General features: G+C 33.8%; 1 protein-coding gene across 1 annotated transcript in view; it reads right to left on the reverse strand.

Moving 5' to 3' along the window:
• The window catches only part of LOC115880025, a 58,044-nt gene that overhangs the window by 18,852 nt on the left and 20,125 nt on the right, over positions 1-19,067 (reverse strand). The window contains exons 12-27 of the mRNA XM_030897136.1: positions 17,566-17,712; positions 17,357-17,509; positions 13,297-13,444; positions 13,077-13,147; positions 12,881-13,021; positions 11,248-11,538; positions 9,752-9,840; positions 8,565-8,643; positions 8,389-8,510; positions 7,502-7,730; positions 6,655-6,770; positions 6,554-6,601; positions 5,705-5,963; positions 4,292-4,441; positions 2,780-3,121; positions 694-759 (exon numbers count right to left, since the gene is read on the reverse strand). Of these exons, the coding sequence (XP_030752996.1) occupies positions 694-759; positions 2,780-3,121; positions 4,292-4,441; positions 5,705-5,963; positions 6,554-6,601; positions 6,655-6,770; positions 7,502-7,730; positions 8,389-8,510; positions 8,565-8,643; positions 9,752-9,840; positions 11,248-11,538; positions 12,881-13,021; positions 13,077-13,147; positions 13,297-13,444; positions 17,357-17,509; positions 17,566-17,712 (2,451 nt within the window). The remainder of the gene's footprint in view (positions 1-693; positions 760-2,779; positions 3,122-4,291; positions 4,442-5,704; positions 5,964-6,553; positions 6,602-6,654; positions 6,771-7,501; positions 7,731-8,388; positions 8,511-8,564; positions 8,644-9,751; positions 9,841-11,247; positions 11,539-12,880; positions 13,022-13,076; positions 13,148-13,296; positions 13,445-17,356; positions 17,510-17,565; positions 17,713-19,067) is intronic.

The raw sequence follows: 19,067 nt of genomic DNA on the forward strand, positions 1-19,067 counted from the left end.
CTGGCAAGCGAACCTTTGGGTCGGCGTTTACATGTATAGGAATGAGTCGTTATGGCAATCTAGTAAGTCGGAGTGAGCAAAAATACGAAGTATTTATTACATAACTACTTTAATCTGACGCTAGATTCCATGCGCTTGGGAAAATACTCGCCTTCTGTCTTTATTCAGTACATCCTATTTTACTAAGCGTGTTGACCGTACTCTTCTTACACATGAAAACCGGCACGCAAGACCAGAAATGCCGACCCTTAGTATACGGCGTCGTATAAATTTGCTACCTGCAATGTATGTAGAAAATTCGCTCGGCTTATTATCGAGTATGTCACATTAAAAGCGGATTTCAATTTATTTCATGCTAGGATCGCTTGCGTTCGTCGCTTTGTACTCGTCACTTGCATCGCTCGTTCATAATCGAGCGATGTGGGTTATTTCAACAATCGAGTACTCGAGCGAATTTTCGCTTAAGTTATCCCATCACTAGTTATAAATATCTGGCTGAATGCACGTCGCAAAGTTTCGCCTTAAACCCTGTCAAACCTTAAAGAATCTTATGCTGAACATCCTATTTTCAGATGGTATCTTAACGTAAACTTTATGGAAAACAACTTAAAGTTTTTTGTCTCGAAAGTTTTTGTCATCTGTTTTAAAAATTTGCGCAAACATAATATAATAACTTGAATATAGTAAACTTACAGATTTATGTCTCCGGTGTGTCTTTTTATGAGAGTGCCTTGTCAATGAGCCATGTCTAACCTTTATCTTTAGCCAGCATGTAATAATAAATACTAGATTAATATATTAAATTTAAATTATTACAACACTTTGCAAACCACAAAATGTTTTATTAATATAATTAATCACGTGTTTTTCATCTTTTCGTTGTAATTTATGCATTATAATAAACATAGAAAACAACTGTCCCCAAAACATTTATAGAGACTACTCAGATGCAAAAAAAGCAATGGAAAATTTCAAGTGTTATATTTTTTTTACTTTTAGCCCTATTTTCATGTTTTTAGCAAACTAAACTCAGTTTTTTATAAACTGTTATAATTTGTCTTATTATAAGGGTTAATTGGAGGGTTGTTTTTTAAAAACACCCTGTGCAATAATTTTGTGAGTAACTTTTCTTAAAACAATATTTTTCGATCAGAACCATGTCTCCTGATCATTTTCTTTTTTGACTAATCTACACATGCCTTGGTTAATTTTTAAGAGCAAAATGAACTTGCCACCAACAATTGGCAATTTTTTTCAACTATCATTACTTTATGATGTTATTTTTTAATATCAATCACAAAGTGGCTTTTGTGACTATTGTCGTAATGTCATATCGACACTGATTAGAACTTTATATTAAAATTTAAAAAAAAAAAGTCACGAGACAGACTTGGTTTTCATAAATATTAGTAAAACTAACAGAACTAAGGATATTAAAAAAAAATAACTATAATAACTAAGTGTACAAACAAACAAAAAACTTGTAAAAATACTCTAAACTTTATATTGCCTCTCCCAACTGCTATAACTGTCTGTAGACTGGTTCATACTGTTAATGAGAATGAGACCGCATATATATTGTTTTTCCATTCCTCTTCAGAAACCAAGCGAATATTCAAAATTTCGGCCATCTTCAACAAGATCAAAAACTTTTACACCAATCTTCGACACTAAGAACTACCGTACGATCGAATAAAAATGGCGTTAGCGGTGGCTATGAAATGAAGATCGCTGTCATTTTATATGTAAAATTATATGGGAAATGTCATCGATCGTCATTTCCAAGCAAACCGTACACAACAATAATCACCAAAGCTACCTTGTCATTATGAAGAATAACCTCAAAAAGTAACGATAATTGAAAAAATTGCAAAATGTTTGTGGCAAGTTCATTTTCCTCTTAAAAATTAACCAAGGCACGTGTTCACATGACTCAAAAAACAAAATATTCAGGATACATGGTTCTGACCGAAAAATAATGTTTTAGGAAAATTTGCCCACGAAATTATTGCACAGGGTGTTTTAAAGATATGGCAAAAAACAATTTATCTCGATTAACCCTGTATAAGTCAAATACTAAAGTTTATAATAAAAAAGTTGAGACAATTATACAGTTCACAAAAAAATCAAGGAAATACGGCTAAAGAAAAAAAAATAACATTTTAAAATAGACGAAAAATTTTTCCTTTGCCCCAAAACAAAAAACACTTACTTTGATTGTTTTTTATAACATTTTAGCTTCCGGGACTGAAGATGGGATTGTTACTCCCGAAACATGTTGCCTAGATTTTTTTTAAATAGTAGAAATTTTAAATAAAATTTTTTATACAAGACTGTATGTTTCAGTCTCCTGCCTCTCAGTAGAGGATTTCAATTAATTATTTATTATACGATTATTAAATCGAAATTAAAATACACTCTAAAAATATTAAATTGGTAGTAAGAAGTCTTTAATAAATAGTATATATAAATTGGATTGATAATTTGATATTATTGGTAATTAATCCAATTATGCCAGTACCATAAAGTGTTGAAAAAAAATGAAAGAACTGTATATTTCTTTTTCTGGCCCCTTAAGTAATTGTCCGACCAAATTATCGCCGGTAGTGCCAGTTACGATTCTTGTTTTTATGAAAGGTAAATTATGCATGTGGTTCGTTCAAATGAACGAATCGTAGGAGTCGGTTCAACATGAGAAATTGAATCGTTCGATTCGATTCACTAAAAAGAATCGCAATGCCCATTACTACTACTTTCTTTTTAATTTGATCCAACTCACCTTTTGCCCGTCGCCATTACACGACCCCTCTCTAGCGCACTCGGGTATTTTATTAGGCTTTAACTTCAGCTCGTTCATAACGTCCTGAAGGTGAACGCGCAACTTTTCCAGCTGATCCGATTTCAACAGATCCTGTTTGGTCAAGCCGTTGATGATATCGTTCGACGTAGTGTCCAAACGATTGAACTTAAAGCTTATAGTGCGTTGTTTCGATAACAGGCGGCATTCTACGGTGCCGTCTGAGAATACCGAGTCGACTATGAGTCGGTGACGTAGTGACGAGCGTTTTGTTCGACGTTTGGGTAATGTGTCTGGGTCGATCCCTGTCGAGGAGGACTGGTCCTTTTTTATATAAAACGGGGAATTGAGCAGCACGTGATTGAAATGATTAGTATTGGTTAGTAATACGACAAAAATTAAAACAGTAAGTATTCAGGGTGGGTCAACAATAGAGAAAAGTTTACTATTGTTACTAATTGTTTTGAGAATTAAAAAAATTGACTAGAAATGTATTAGGAAAAGTTATAAAGATACAAGATTTAAAATTATTTTTGGGTATAGCGGGTGCATCCCAAGAGTGGACCTCTACAAGTTTTTTATTTTTTTTTTCAGATAAAAAAACGAGATTTGGTATGTTAGTATATGCCATAAATTAGGATTGATTGACGTATTCAATTATTTTCGGCCACTTCTTGTTTCACCGGAAATGACAATTTAATTTTTAAATGGCACCCTCGGAATTTTTTTTACGTTATTCGATAGAAAATGACACTCTGAATAGAATGACATATCATATGTCAACTTTTGACATTTTCGCTTTAAAAAATCGTATTTTAAATTTCAATCTAGAGTGCCATGGCTGTGTTAAAAACACTAATTTTTAATCGAAGAGCCTTGGAAAAATAGATTTGATCATCTATGTATTTAGTGTCTTATCCTGGTCGGTTAAAAGATGCCCAAATTGTATTTTTAATTGTATCTCATTTTTTTTTCAAATGGAACGAAAGTGGCTCATTAGCGTATTTAGAAAAAGCATTTTTTTACGAATAATTTGGTACTACACACTTGGTATGTCAAATCAAATTGTTGTTAGAACCGTATGTTACAATTTCAAATAAAGCATATGCGAAAATCTCAAAAGTTGACATATGATATATCATTCAAATCGACACCCCTTCACCAATTTTTTTCCAAATATCTCCATTCGTTCAGAAATTATTTGGAAAAAATCGAAACAAAAATGAATATCTCCGAAACGAAGCATTCATAAAGTTATACGAACTTTTTTACTTATTTTTATCTGCAGAATATGCTGCCGAAGGTTCCCGGACCACCCTGTAGATTTTACAAAGACCTCAGATAATTTTACAAATAATCTAAAAATATACATTATATCTAACATATTTTCGTAATTCTCAAAACAAATGAGATAATAAATTTTACTCTATCGTTGACTAACCCTGTACAGAAAAAATATTACTTACCATGATGTAAGTAATAATAAGAACCTACCTGTTCTGAAAGCTCGAAATCTTCAATAACTGGTTGAATCTGGTTCGGGGAGATAGTATCTTGTGACAGTTCTTTAGCGGGCAACTGATCTACAGTTGGAACCATCACTGTACCTTGTTCTATAACTGCTTCCAACTGCTCATTTGAAATCTTGAAAAAGAAATAAACGTTATAAAAAATAGAGTAATGAGAGGAATTGAGGGTCAATTAATCAAACATGTCTCAAATTACAGGCAATTAGATGCACATCAGTGAATCAAAAGAAATAAATGTCAAGAAACCATAAACAGAGATTATGGTCCAGTTCTCAGCTCTTTTGCACTAGACTTGGTAATTTATTGTTACACTCTATTGATTTTGTTTCGCTTCGCGGATGTCACGCTTGGTCAATACCAATTGAGTGCCTATATAAACGTCCAATTTGTAATTCTTAGTCATCTATCTGCTGATGCTAACATAGCAGTTAGCAAAACGCGCGTCCAGTGTTAAAAGTCAAGTATTTTAGTATATTTTGCTATTGTAACATTAAAGGTACTTCCTCTAGGAGATGTGAGACCATGTCTTTGGCGGGGAAGCTCCTAGTCAGCTGCTAGGGGTTCCCCTCTGGCACTCTGGCTGGGTATAAGGAGCATCTCATTGTCTTTTCCCTGGCTGTAGTGTCGTAGCCAGGGAATTACACCAAGACGTGTAACGATGCCAGTTGGGACTACCCTGTCCATCATACCAGGCACACTGTACTGTCTGTGGTCATGTATCACGGGCAGAGAATGTGGGGGTCTTAGCTTAACCGCCTAAATCTTATGATGGCAGACCCAAAGGGATGCCGTGGCTAGACAGAAGACTTACTAGCCTCTACTGGTCTTAACCAGTATTCTCGCTTACTTCTACATGCGGGGCTCTGTAGAGGTGGACCGACTAACCCTTGCGGTGTAAATGACCTCAATTCCAAGGAGGCAATAGAGAAAGAGGGATATATTCTCTATTATAAATTCGGGACAACACCGGTATCAAGGTAAGATCAAGTTAAAAAGAGAAGAAAGAAAGACCAAGTTAAAGAGTTGGAGAAAATGGGGACAGATTCTCCAGCTTCCACGTCGCGGGTACCCCATCCGGAGACAAACTCCTCAGCTGTGAAGGGCACGGAGGGCTAACCTCCAACCGTGGAAGGGTGTATACCTTCATAGGAGGTAGATTCCCACTTCTCGGAGGATGAACATCTGTTGTCAGAGGAGTATGGAAAATACCCTGTCCTCCCTACAACAGCAAGATCCCCATGATGAGCTATAACTCAAGAAAGGGGGAAACAATAGATCTTTAAGGTGGCGGTGATTAACCCCCTCCTCCTCTTACTCATTCTACATTCTACAACATTAAAGGTATTAAGATAAGTATTAAAAGAAAAATTATGCAAACCTGTTTAGCACTTGACAGTTGGCTGAAGTCTTGTACCTGCCCTTCAGGAATGATTTGTTGGTGTAAATTATTGTATTCTTGGGGACATGCTGGTTGCGAAACAGTTGAATGTCGCCTGTGATCTTGGGCAGATGAATCAAAAGTAGTCATCGGAGGTAAAGAAGTAGTAGAGGCTCTGTGCTGGTCCTTTAAATGTTGAGCTGCTAATTTCTGCTGCAACTGTTCTAGGTTCATCGGAGGAATGTCTGTGGTAGATAACCTGCAAATAAAGGTAGGTTCTCACATTTCAGTCTCACTGAAGCAGTAAGTGATTCAGTGTTATTGAAAGACGGAAAACGGCGCATGTGTTCACATGTTGAATTTTGATATTTGAATATAGACGAAAATGAAAACGCTGAAGTCTTCTGATCAATCTGATCAATCTGTTTCATCTGGTTGTCAAGTGAAAGAAAGAGTTCGACAATATAGGACATGACGTTGAACGATAACTGAACAAACTATGTCACTCAATGCACATACTACATTATCCCATAAAAGAAAATAAGTAAGGATTTCATAACCATAAAATGTCTACAAAATTACAACCAGTTGTTCGAGAAGTATGATTGCAATTAGCATATGAGTAGCTATGAAATATTCTGATGTAACAAAAAATTACGAAAATGTCGTAGATGGTGGATTACAGGCGTGAATATTAAGCAACAATGAGGTGCTAGTGAAACTATATCGAAAGAATTAGTTTTACATTAAGAAGTTTGTACATCGGCCATATTTCGCAAGCACAAAACTATTTAACAAGTAACGATCTAAATTTAGACACACATACAAAGAATAAAAAAATATAATTACCTATGACCTATAGGCTGGCATTGCTGTTGTTCATGCACCTCTTGAGCACTATATAATATTCTAATTTTAGAACTGATATTAATAAAATAAGCAATACTTACCTATTATCTATTTGCTGACATTGCTGTTGATTGACATCTTGAGCAGCGCTCTCATTTGGCTGCTGTTGTGGCTGTGGAGGCTGGACAAATTGATGCTGAGGCTGCTGATAGACTGGCTAAAATTATAATGTTTATATTAATAAACAATATTTTCCTTAAAACGTATGAAAATATTAAAGTTAGTGATGGGAAAAACCGATGAATTTTGCTAATCGAGTATTACATAAAAAATTAAATCATTTATATAAGGGAACTATTGCAAAGGTAAAAAAATATCAAAAGTACCCCTAAAAAATCAGTATGCATACCATACGATCATCAAAAAAAGCGGGTCAAAGACGGCTAGGGGAATGACAATCCATGATAATTTTGGCGAGATCAATCTCTACAGACGTCATTTCTATTTCCCTATTCTTCAAATTTTTTAATGGCGCTTACTGCCAGCTGGTCTTAAGAAGGTTCTAATTTATTTTTATATTGAGTAAAAATGATTTTTAAATTGTGTAGTTTCGAGAAAAATATTTTTTAGTAATAGATTTGTGTGTCTGGAAACGTTCTGTCCTTTTTTAATCTTCCTATAATTAGTGTTAATTTTTGACAAGTTTTATGTAAATTTTTAGTGAATGACATCTAGGGATTGACCTCGCCAAAATCATCGATTATCAAGCCCCAGCCGTCTTCGACGCCGTTTTTTTTTCGATCATACATATGTATATAAGACAGTCATAAAATGCATGTTTATCGTTTATATTAAATGCTGGAGTAAATATGCGACTAGAAGGATAAAAATTAGACATAGTAATTTTTTTGTTTCCTCCTCCCATACAATCTAATCTACAACACTGACCTGATCAATGCTTTGTTGTGGCATAAACTTAGGTGGTTCCTGTTGATGATCGATAGGGGTTACGTACTGTGGTTCACTGTAACTATGTTGACCTTCGGGCGGCTGGGTAAAACTAGCTTGCGAAAGGGATGGAGTACTAAAGGCTGCTTGAGGTTGCTGCTGATTAGGTAATATATCTTGTTGACTTGGTTGCTGATAAGTTTGTTGTTCGCTATTCTGGTGCTGAGAGCTGTCAAAGGTAATAAAAAAATATATTGCTAATGGCCGTTTGCACCAATTTGCATTTAAACAGCGTTTATGTAAACATTATTTTTGTTACATTTGCAACATGTACAATGAAAGCTTGTTTAGTTAATCAGCGAATATTCTTGGCAACAACGTAATCTTTGCTAAGTAGCGAACTTCATATTCGTATTTGTAACTCTTCCATTGCTCCAAACAATGTTTATTCGTTTTTTAAAACGTCAGTTAGTTTTTTTAGTTTTAAGGGTATCTTCATTTTTTGCTATAGCCTTAGTGCATTCTCCGATGGTACTGCCACCATCGGAGAATACTGTAAACAACGGGCTAAACAAATAGACGGGTTTAAATAGCGAATACACGAAAAATTTGTGATAAAATTATTCTAAAAATCTTAGGAAGTATTATTTGTGAAAATTCTAAAAAAAATAAAAATGTTAATATTTTGATATATTCAGAAGGTCTAACTTGGTATTATAATTTATTATTCAAGCTAAAAAAACCTTATAGATGAGTTCAACTACGGTAGCGAGCATAGTTTTGTGCACCGGTTTAGCTAGTGGGACATAACGGGGCTATTTGGTCTATAACGAAATTTTTTAAACATACAAAAAAGACTGCTTTGACGGATGGAGTTTTGTCATTACCTTGGAGGTTGTTGCTGATGCGGATATGGCTGCTGAATAAATTGCTGCTGCGCCTGCAAGTCTGGCTGAGTCTCAATTTGCTGATACTGCTGATAAGGTTGGGAATGTTGCGGTGCATACCCCTATTAAAATGGGGTATATAAAATTTATAAAAAGAAATATGTCGTCTTTACTACCTGTTGCTGATGAACATAGTTTTCTTGTTGAAGATTTGGGTTGATTTGTGGCACTTCTATTCGACCGTCCATGTTTAACCTTATGTATAATTATGTCAATTAGTCACATGTGTTGCAGCCTTTGAATAAAAAGAATAAGGAAGGAGTATAATGCTATCCATGCATTCTTGCATGATAGACGGACAAAGCGCCCCAAGGAGGGGATTCTTGACAGTTCTGTTTTACGGTTCATTTGACACATTTGAATTTGATTTGAAATTTTGTGGATCTGTCAGTCTTTACTAAGCTTATTTTATGTTATTTGTTATTTATTCTATTACTGATAGTTGTTTAGAGATAGTAAATCTAGAAGGAAATTTTGTGGCAGAACTTTTTATCAAGAAAGATTGTAAAATAGTTGGTTGTGTAGCGTGCCGTAGATCTCGGTCAAAAATCGAGGGAAATAATGGAATAACTTTTCGCTAGTAAGTGACTATACATATAATATACATACGTGTAGTAAACAGATCATTTATAAAATTCACTTAAAATTAACTAATTATATTTTTACTTGCATTTACTATTTGTCAAAGAATTCAGATACGTCAATTTGACTTACCTGCTTCAGTAGCGTATCGGATGTTTGTGTTAATAAATAATTATTAAAACTTATCTGTTTTTATTAAAATTATATATTTTATAACAATTTCAATAATTACCAACATTTATTGACAACGTAAAATAAAACAACAAATTATTGAGTCTACCCTACTTCATATTTTTACACGTTTGGAATAAAATTAGGCACTGATAAACCGGATTAAAGTCGGCCATTTTAGGTTACTATCGCCTTCGATCTAAGTGTTTTGATATGCTCCTTCCTTAATCATTTTATTCAAAGGTTACAGCTTAAAATGCTTACTTGACTAGTTATAAAACTAGTAAATGCGCTGTTAACGAAAGTATATTACTATAGAAACGCGTTTTGACTTTTTTGGGAAAAAAATCAACTATATTTTAATATTTTTTAATAATTTTTCTCTAAAACGGTATGAAATATTGAAAATTGTAAAGGGGATTAAACATATAAGAAGAACAAAAACTTTTAAGAAAAATACATTGGTCTCAAAAAGGTAATAATAAAAAAGTTTTCCCCCTTCCCTCCAAAATTCGGGGACATACTGTAGAGTCTACAGCAATAATATTACCTATTCGAATCGTTGGAGCTTGTTACAGGATGAAACAAATCAGTCTGTGAAATAGGTTGGGTTTCGGGTACATCTGGCTCAGTTTCTCCCTGTAAATTTTGCAATTGTATATTGTATTAGTTGTTGTACTACTAATTGTAAAGATGCATTCTCACGACTCGTGTACTTGACAAACATTTGTTATTGGAATATACTCGCCATGTCGTGAGAACGGTTTCCTCGGTCACTCGTCGCGTCCCGGTCTGTCGGTAAATATAGCCCGAGTCAAAGGATCACAATAATTATTCGTACACTTGCCAAGTGTACTTGGCCAGCCTTGTCTATACTTGCCGAGACGCAAAAAAACCACTGCGCAAATAATTGTACTGTTATAGAGTATGTCTCATTTATTTCCGGATTGTAGTATTTTTCGAGTTAATTGCGGATAATTTAAAACGTTAAAACAATAATAGATTATATAATATAAAGTTTACATTAATAACTTCAATATTGGCGACATACCTAAATCGTTCTCACAGCAATAAATGGAGTGGACAAATGAAGACTACACGGGAAAAACTAGACATGTCACATTTTCATAGAAATTAAGGTAGCGATACAACTTTATAGACAAATGTTAACGTCATTCGAGAAAAAAGAAAACAATAATACGCTTAGTCCCAGAGATATTACAGCTCGGTTATTTTGCCGTACAAAGGAAAAACCAGAGTAGCCCACGCGTAAATGGCAAAAACCAGAGATGTATTTACGCATGGGCGACAAGCATGCCTCTTGCAATTAGTATTATATGTTATAAATTTATGTATTGTAATAAAAACCTACTTAAATATTAATTTTCTTCCTCCAACAAAAAAATAATAGTTTAGATTTAGCTTTTATACAACCTTTAATTGGACATCCCTGGTTTTCCCCTGTTTTGTTTTGCATTTTGACATTTTTATTTCGGTATTTCAGAATATGGCGATAATTCACAATATTGATAATTCAGAATTGGTAGTAATATATATTTTTCTAATTATTCTACCGAAAATAACATATTTCTTTAAAAACACTAACTTGCATTTTTCTCGGCTCCAATTAAAATGGAAAAAACTGGGTTTTCCCGTGTAGTCTTCAAATGATGTTGTTTTGGAATTTATGGATTTATACGAAATGAGCCCTTCATATGGATGGCCAATCATAAAGAACATAGAAATGGTATTACAGTGTACAGTAAAAGAACTTAAAAAGAAAAAAGAATCACTAGCAACGACAATTTCGGGACGATCGATATCCATCGATGCGACTATACTATTTACTTGCCAAGGATTTAAACAATGTTTGTGCTGGCGTCTCGAGCCTCTCATAAATGGACACGTCATGCGAGCGCCACATGTTGTTTACAAAGTGGGAACTGGTGGAGATACTTGCCAAGTACACAAATATTGGCGTACTTGCCAAGTAGACGAGTCGTGAGAGTGCGCCTTAATACTGCTAGATATAGTACTATTTCATACCTGCAAAATTTCTCCATGCTGAACTACATCTTCCTGAACAACATTCTGATGCATAAACTGAGCAGACGCACTTTCTTTATGGACAATTGTTTGCGATTGCATATCAGGATCAACTGAAGTTTGACGCTGAAGAATAGCCGAACAAGACTGGACTTGATTGGTACCTTGCAACGGATCAACAAACTGAGAAGGCGGTTCTTGTGGTTGGACAGAAGGTACTTGCGACGGTTGTTGTGGAGGCTCGGGAAATTGTGGCTGTGTGCTCGGTTGTGAATACATCATATCTTTATTCTACCGAGTAAAGGAAGTAGGTATATTGTTTTTTAATTTATCCAAAATTGTTCAAGATACAAAAATCAATTGTTAATATAATCAAAGCCAATGTACAGGGTGTCCCATTTTCGTGCGTTTTACAAGGTTTCTCGTTTATGAGTATAGATACAAAGATGCTGTTTTCACATTACTGTGCTACTTTTTTATGTACCTAAAGATGCTACAGACATATTTGTCCTGCTTAGTTACCCCGTCGTTGGGAACAAAAAAAAAAAAGAACAAACAAAAAACGATTTAAATTATCTAAATGCAACTATTCAAAAACACTTTGGTTTCTTTCAACACATACGTCTATAAAAACCGTTGACATTCTGTTAAAATTACGTTACTACCTGATAACAATTACTTAATGAGGTAAAAGCAAAAAGCCTGAAACTTTCTGTATATGGCTTATTTTTAATGTTTTACTTATCTTATGTTTGTTTATGTTATGTTCATTAAAATCAAACAAGTGAATATATATAAAATCAAATAAGCGATACCAATTAAACTTTTAGTTACAAAATCGTGGGCGCGATTTTGAAATTCATTGTTGCCAACCATGGACATATTCGGCGCCGCGCCGGGCTGACAAACTAGAATTTAAATTTCCCGCTCGGGATTCAGGTGGTAGTTCAGCTGTAAAAAATGTCAAGTTGCCACATTTATTTATTTCCTGACCTTGTCATTTGTTTTGACACTTTAGTTTTGTATTGTTTGGTTTAAATGTAGGTAAAGGTATATTTTTGGTTTAAATGAATTGTATTGTAATACTTTAAGCTTAAACATTTTTACTAGCAGACCTTGCAGTCGAACATTGTTCTTTTTAGAACCTCTTTTAGTGCGAAGTGTACAAGATAGCTTAATAGCCGCTGTAAAAAACTCGTCGCAACCTTGTTAGAATATTTTGAACGGGAAAGCGGTAGTAATGGCTCTTTATGTCCCTTAAGTGCTGTTAAGAAGGTGAGTTGTTTTGTTGATATTTTATATAACATTTTTTTTTAACTGTTTATATTTTTGTAATTTATTTTTGTTTCTTAAAATATTTTGATTAAAAGAAAATATGTAAAAGTGGGCAACGCTGTGCCAGTCAAGCTTAATCACGTGACTAAAAGTTTATTTGGTATGACCTATACATTACTAACTTCTACAGATGCCTGAGCAATACGTTTATTTATATTAGACTAGAAAAAAACATTTCATGGGAGTGTTTAAAAAACACTTCCACTTATAAAATAAGTATAATTTATAGTAAGTAGGTTTTTGACTTTGATTCATTTCACAATTAATTTTTTACAGTACTTATACTTAGTAAAAATACCTCTTGTTGATTATCTTGTGGTATTAACGACGATACAGACTGAGCGGATTGATGTAAATCAGAAGTAAGACTTTTTGATTGATATGCAGGCGGGTCCTGTTGAATTATACCAGGTTGTTGATACTGAGAGGCAGGCTGAAGCTAAAATGTATTAGTTATCAATAAAATCATTAAGTGCGTAATATGAAACAATTACTGGCTGTTGAGACTGTGTATTCTGTTGACTTTGGTTGATTTGTGGCGGTTGTTGTTGAGTAATTTGGTCAACTGTAAATAAAAAGTATCGAAGATTATTTCTAAACACTTATTTCTAAGACAGGCAAGAAAAATGAACGACTTAAAATTTTCTGCCCGATTTTGATGATTTTTTAAGCAATTTGTAGCTAAATTGTAAAATTCATGGAGAATAGACTTGCCTTGTTGTAAGTATTGTTGATATTGCTGTGCCAAGACTTCGTTTTCTTTGTTCTGCTTTTCACGCTCTTTATTGATCTGAACTATTTGAGTTTTCAGTAACTGAGAAACCATTTTGGCATCTTCTTCAAATATTATTCCCGATTTTGCCTAAAACAGGAACTTTCTTAACTCAAATATAACCGGATGTTTAAAGCTTCATTCATAACCCCGAAATTAGTAGAATAAATTAGGGATTTTAATTATACCTTATGGTTATGAGTTTACAATCATTCACAATGTCTAAAAAAACAATTAAAATTACTAGAATATTCTAGCAACAGCTTGCAATACTCAGTTGTATCCATATAGAGAAAGCCTAATAATTAGCTTATAAAACAATAAACTTTTCACTTCTAACAACAATTTCTCTTGACAGATAATAATAAAATGCAATGGCATTGTTCGCTAATTTTGAAATATATTTAGTGGAATATACAGGGTGTCCCAGGCTGAGCGTGCATTAGAAGTTTCTAGAGAACTACAACATCTAGCTCGGAGATTTTTTGCATTTTTTTATTATGTACTTAAATTCTCTGTAAAATTTTATGAATTTTGATATTAAACACTCTATATCTAACATTAACAGCTTTTGAGAAAAAAAATATTTAAAATTTTTCAACGAAAAAAACTGCCTGTCAAAAATATGAGTATAGCCTAAACGTCAAATTTAGTGATTACCACAGCCACTGTGCATGTGGCTATCTATTTCGAACATTAAATTGTTCGAATGTCATATAACAATGGCCGCAGCTGTCACAGAATTGAGCGATTAAATTATTTTTTCAAATGGAAACCCACTTTTTTTATTTATTATTTTTTTTATTTTATTAATTCGTTACTTTTTAAACGGTTTTATTTAGCTCGACCCGTACGGTATTTATTTATTTGGGTCAAAATTAGAAATTGAAATTTAAGTACCTTCCTGTTGTCAGATTGATCTGAAATTTGGTACACACCTTTAGTTCCGATGACAATACAATATAGTAATATCAATAACATTGTAAATCTAAGATGGCCGCCGGTACAAAATGGCGGATTTCATATTTTTCCACAACCCCCTCAATATGGGTATCAAATGAAAGGGCTACACAAGTAGAATACTGTGATTATGACAAAATTTAAAATCCAAGATGGACGTCGTTACAAAATGGCGTATTAGGTGAGGGCATGAGCAGTCGTGTCCAGAACAGTTGTGTCCAAGATTGTGTGACGTTAGAAGGACAGATAAAAAAAATAGGTGATTAGATGTATCTACGTAGTTAGCGGTAGCTTTACCACCCAAGTTAAGGTAATAGGTTAAAATGTGCTGAGGACTGTATGGCATTAGGGTGGCTAAAAATGTAATGTCGCAAGCGTTTCCCCTCAAGATTGGGCGCCTCTTGTTGTATATTATAGCTTTGCCCCTCTACTGGACCTCTGGGGTCGACCGTTAAAATGTCCATTACTCGTGGGAACAACATGGAAACAATAAATAAAAACACAAACAAAAATAAAAACGAAACTGCTACACAACGAAAAAGAAGGCTCGAAAAGGCGAAAGAAAAGTATAGAACGAAACGTGCAAAAGAAAGTGAAAATGAAACTTATAGTCGACTACAGAAACGAAGAGAACGGTTAGCAACAGAAACACCTGAGCAACATGATGCCAGGTTAATAGCACAACGTGAGAGACAAAGGCAGCTGGTAGAGTCAGAAACACCTGAGCGTCATGAGTCCAGGCTAGCATCACAACGTGATAGACAGAGAGAGTTGTTAGCGGCAGAAACACCTAAGCGTCATGAGTCTAGGCTGGCATCACAACGAGAGAGACAAAGAGAGTTGTTAGCGTCAGAAACACCTGAGCGTCATGAGTCTAGGCTGGCATCACAACGAGAGAGACAAAGAGAGTTGTTAGCGTCAGAAACACCTGAGCGTCATGAGTCTAGGCTAGCATCAGAACGCGACAGACAAAGAGAGTTGTTAGCGTCAGAAACACCTGAGCGTCAGATTGTCTAAATTATCAGCATCAGAACGCGACAGACAGAGAGAGTTGTTAGCGTCAGAAACACCTGAGCGTCAGATTGTAATAAATTATCAGGTAAAAAACCATGCAATAATGATGCACTAAATGAATTAAATAGAGAATATTCGGTAGGCATTTCCGTTAAATACTAAAAACTAGAAAATAAAAAATCGGTAAAAAAACTTTTAAGTTAAACGGTTTTATCTTATGTGCACTGAAAACTAGAAAATAATAATAACAATTAGGTATTTTGAACTTCTAGTTCAGAAATATTTTAGTACTAGGCAGAATAGTTTTTAAGCATATTAGACTAAAATAAAAACGTGGGGCCCATTAACTATTGCTGTAATACTTTCTTCTATATAAATATATAGCGAACGCCGAGTTCATGATCTACCAAAGTATAAAGATATGCTTTGCCATAGGTAGGATTTCAGAGGGGCCCCACGTTTTTATTTTAGTCTAATATGCCTAAAAGCTATTCTGCCTAGTACTAAAATATTTCTGAACTAGAAGTTCAAAATAGCTAATTGTTATTATTATTTTCTACTTTTCAGTGCACATAAGATAAAACCGTTTAACTTAAAAGTTTTTTTACCGATTTTTTATTAACTATACATGTTCCTATACCTCAAATAAATCGTTTTTGAGTTATTTAAGATTTAGTTTTAAAGAGTATATTTTTCTTGATTTTAACCAGTTACTTTAAACGTCAAATAATGTAAAACAATAGATCTGACCATGTCATATTGTGACGCTTTGTACAAAAAGCAGAATCAGTTTCGAGCCAACTTTGCGCTGTTTTTTTACGATTATACGGAATATTATTAATAATATCAACTAAAATTACAAATTATTATTTATTATTAATTTTTTACAAAAAATAACTATTTTATTTTGTAGATTTTTCTTGCAGTGCAATGGCGAAAAACCGATAAGGATTTTTTTGGATAGATGAATCCGCCACATAGGTATAGACATTTTTTATCAACTAAAATATCACTAAAGAGCGAAAATACGAGATATATTTTTATAAATACACTTTTTAAACTCTTAAGCAGGCAGTATTTATACTATAGGAAATTCAAATAATTCGTTTTCTGACAGACGGAAATAAATTGTCTGACCGTTTGACACTTAATGTCAAAGGAAGCTAGATAAAATCAAGAAAAATATATGTTTTCAAACTCAACCTTAAATAACTTAAAAACGATTTATTTTAGGTATAGGAAAATGTATAGTTAAAAAGTAATGAATTGAAAACCCGTTTCATTAGTGAAATAAATAAGTGAGTTTCCATTTGAAAAAAATGATTTATGATAATTTTTAATCACTCAATTCCATGACAGCTACCGCCATTATTATATGATATTTGAACAATTTAATTTTTGAAATAGATAGCCACGTCTTCTCTTTATGGCACAGGGGCTGTGGTAATCACTAAATTTGACATTTAGGCTATATAAATTTTTTGACTATATAGTTTTTTTCGTCCAACAATTTTAAATATTTTTTTTTCTCAAAAACGGTTAATGTTAGATATAGACTGTTTGACATCAATATTCATAGAATTTTACAGATAATTTAAGTATATAATAAAAAATGGGGGCACCCATTTAAAATAAGAAAGTTGCTGTCAATTTCCGATATTTTCAGAAATGCCGCCATATTGAAAATATTTTTAATCAATAGATCTCGTTGTAAAACAATAATGTGCAAAAAATCTAGATCTAGATATTGTGGTTCTCTAGAAACTTATAATGCACGCTCAGCCTGGGACACCCTGTATATTTGCTGTTTTTTCTACTAATTGAAAATTACTATCACTAATTTTGACATTCTGTAAGTTAGTTTATTTATTATAATAAATTATTTTCTCTTTACCATCTTTCACATAAGTCCACAATAACAGAGTTAGTTTACTTTGAAAATTAAATGAATTATTTGTTGTTGCTTTCAAAGCATGATTTATCAAAAACTTGACAATAAATTGATGGTTTATTAATTGTTATATTTACCATTTCTTCGGCAATTGCATCGTATTTGTCGGTTTGGGTATCAAACTCGAATTGTATAGCTTCATTTTCCTTATGTTTGTGGGTTCTCTTTTTTGGATCGATAACCCTCAGCCTAAACACGATTTTTTTATCTTCTTGAGACACAACTTCCACCTAAAATTAATAAACAATTTTCAAATCAATAAAAGTATAAAAAACAAGAATTTCACCTTTAAGCCCACATCTTCTTCAAAGAAGACATGTTGTAAAAGATCCTTAATCTTGGGCCGATCTTCTTTTCTAGGCCTGATACAACTTTCTATCACGTCTTTTATCTCAGGGTTCTGGACTTTCTCAAAACTTGCCGGTTTAACGCCCTGAAAAAATCGTTATACAGTATGTTGCATCGCCCCCGATGTGTACAGGGTGTCACATTTTCGTGTGTTTTATCGGGTTTCTCATAGCAAAGCTCATAATCCCATTTAAAATGACATAAGTTTGGGTAATATTTTAAGAATGGCAGTTCCCATCAAAAAACTTGTTAACACACTGAATTCTACATGAAAAACTAAAAAATAGTAGAGCAATGTAAAAATCGCATCTTTGTAGCTCTACTCATAAACGAGAAACCCTGTAAAACACACGAAAATGGGATACCCTGTACAAATCAATAATACTAAAATCCGCCGACACTGTATTTGCTGTCCTCCGTTCACGCAGTTGAGCAGCTCTGAACTATTCAAGAACGCGATACTCTCACTCCATTCAATTGAGTCATAAAGCTCCAGAACTGTTCCGCGCCATATGGAGGCACCAGGCTATCGCGCACCGCTCCTTTCAGAACCGTTCTCGAGTAGCCCCAGGGCGTAAAGCCCGGAACTCTAAGTTCGCGAATGGAGGACAGCAATTGCGAACAATTTCAATTATTGTGGATCGCTAGTGTTAGTCAATTTTATTCGTGCTCAGGGTTGGGTATGTAGAAAATTTTATATTTTCTACCGTATTTTCTACACGTAGAAAATTAGTTTTGTATATTGTAAGCTTTTTTTTGAGTTTATATTTATTTCAAATACTTCAATCACAACGATTAGTACAAGAAATAAACTAATAACAATATGTCTAATTGTTATTTATTATTTAACAAATGGATAGTATATAGTATGTTAAAAAAAGCTCAACTATTAACTTCCGTATTATTTTAAATTGATATGTACAACGGGAGGATGCGTTACAGTGACAGTTGTGTCATTATAATTCACGGCATATCGTATTTTCTGTCATCTTATGGATATCATCTGTCGAAATCTTCCTTGATTTCTTCCACACTACAGTCGAAGTTTACATATATCTTAAAAGTTTTCAAAAGTGTCAGAAGATCAAAGTTTACAGAATAATTCTATGAAATTCTATGAACTTAGATAAGACTCAAACAGAACAACAAAAAAATAACATCTAACATAATGAAAGTAAGAACTACAAACTACAATAATTATTATATAGGTACACAGAGAAGACCGGGGCTACTAGTAACATAGTAGGTTACGTTCGTACTCGAGATTCACTGCCGGCTGGTCAGGCAGTAAGCAGTTACAGTTGTGCTTGGACGGGTCGGCCGTGACAGACTAGGAATACGACGCGAGGAGTGCCGAGTATTTATTATTTTTATTTTAAGTTTTTACCTTTACTTAAGGTAACCTTTAAAATAAAAATACTTAAATATTTATTATTTGAG

This window comes from Sitophilus oryzae, unplaced genomic scaffold (genome assembly GCF_002938485.1).
Source record: "Sitophilus oryzae breed Bouriz unplaced genomic scaffold, Soryzae_2.0 scaffold_1604_pilon_pilon, whole genome shotgun sequence".
NCBI lineage: Eukaryota > Metazoa > Arthropoda > Insecta > Coleoptera > Curculionidae > Sitophilus > Sitophilus oryzae.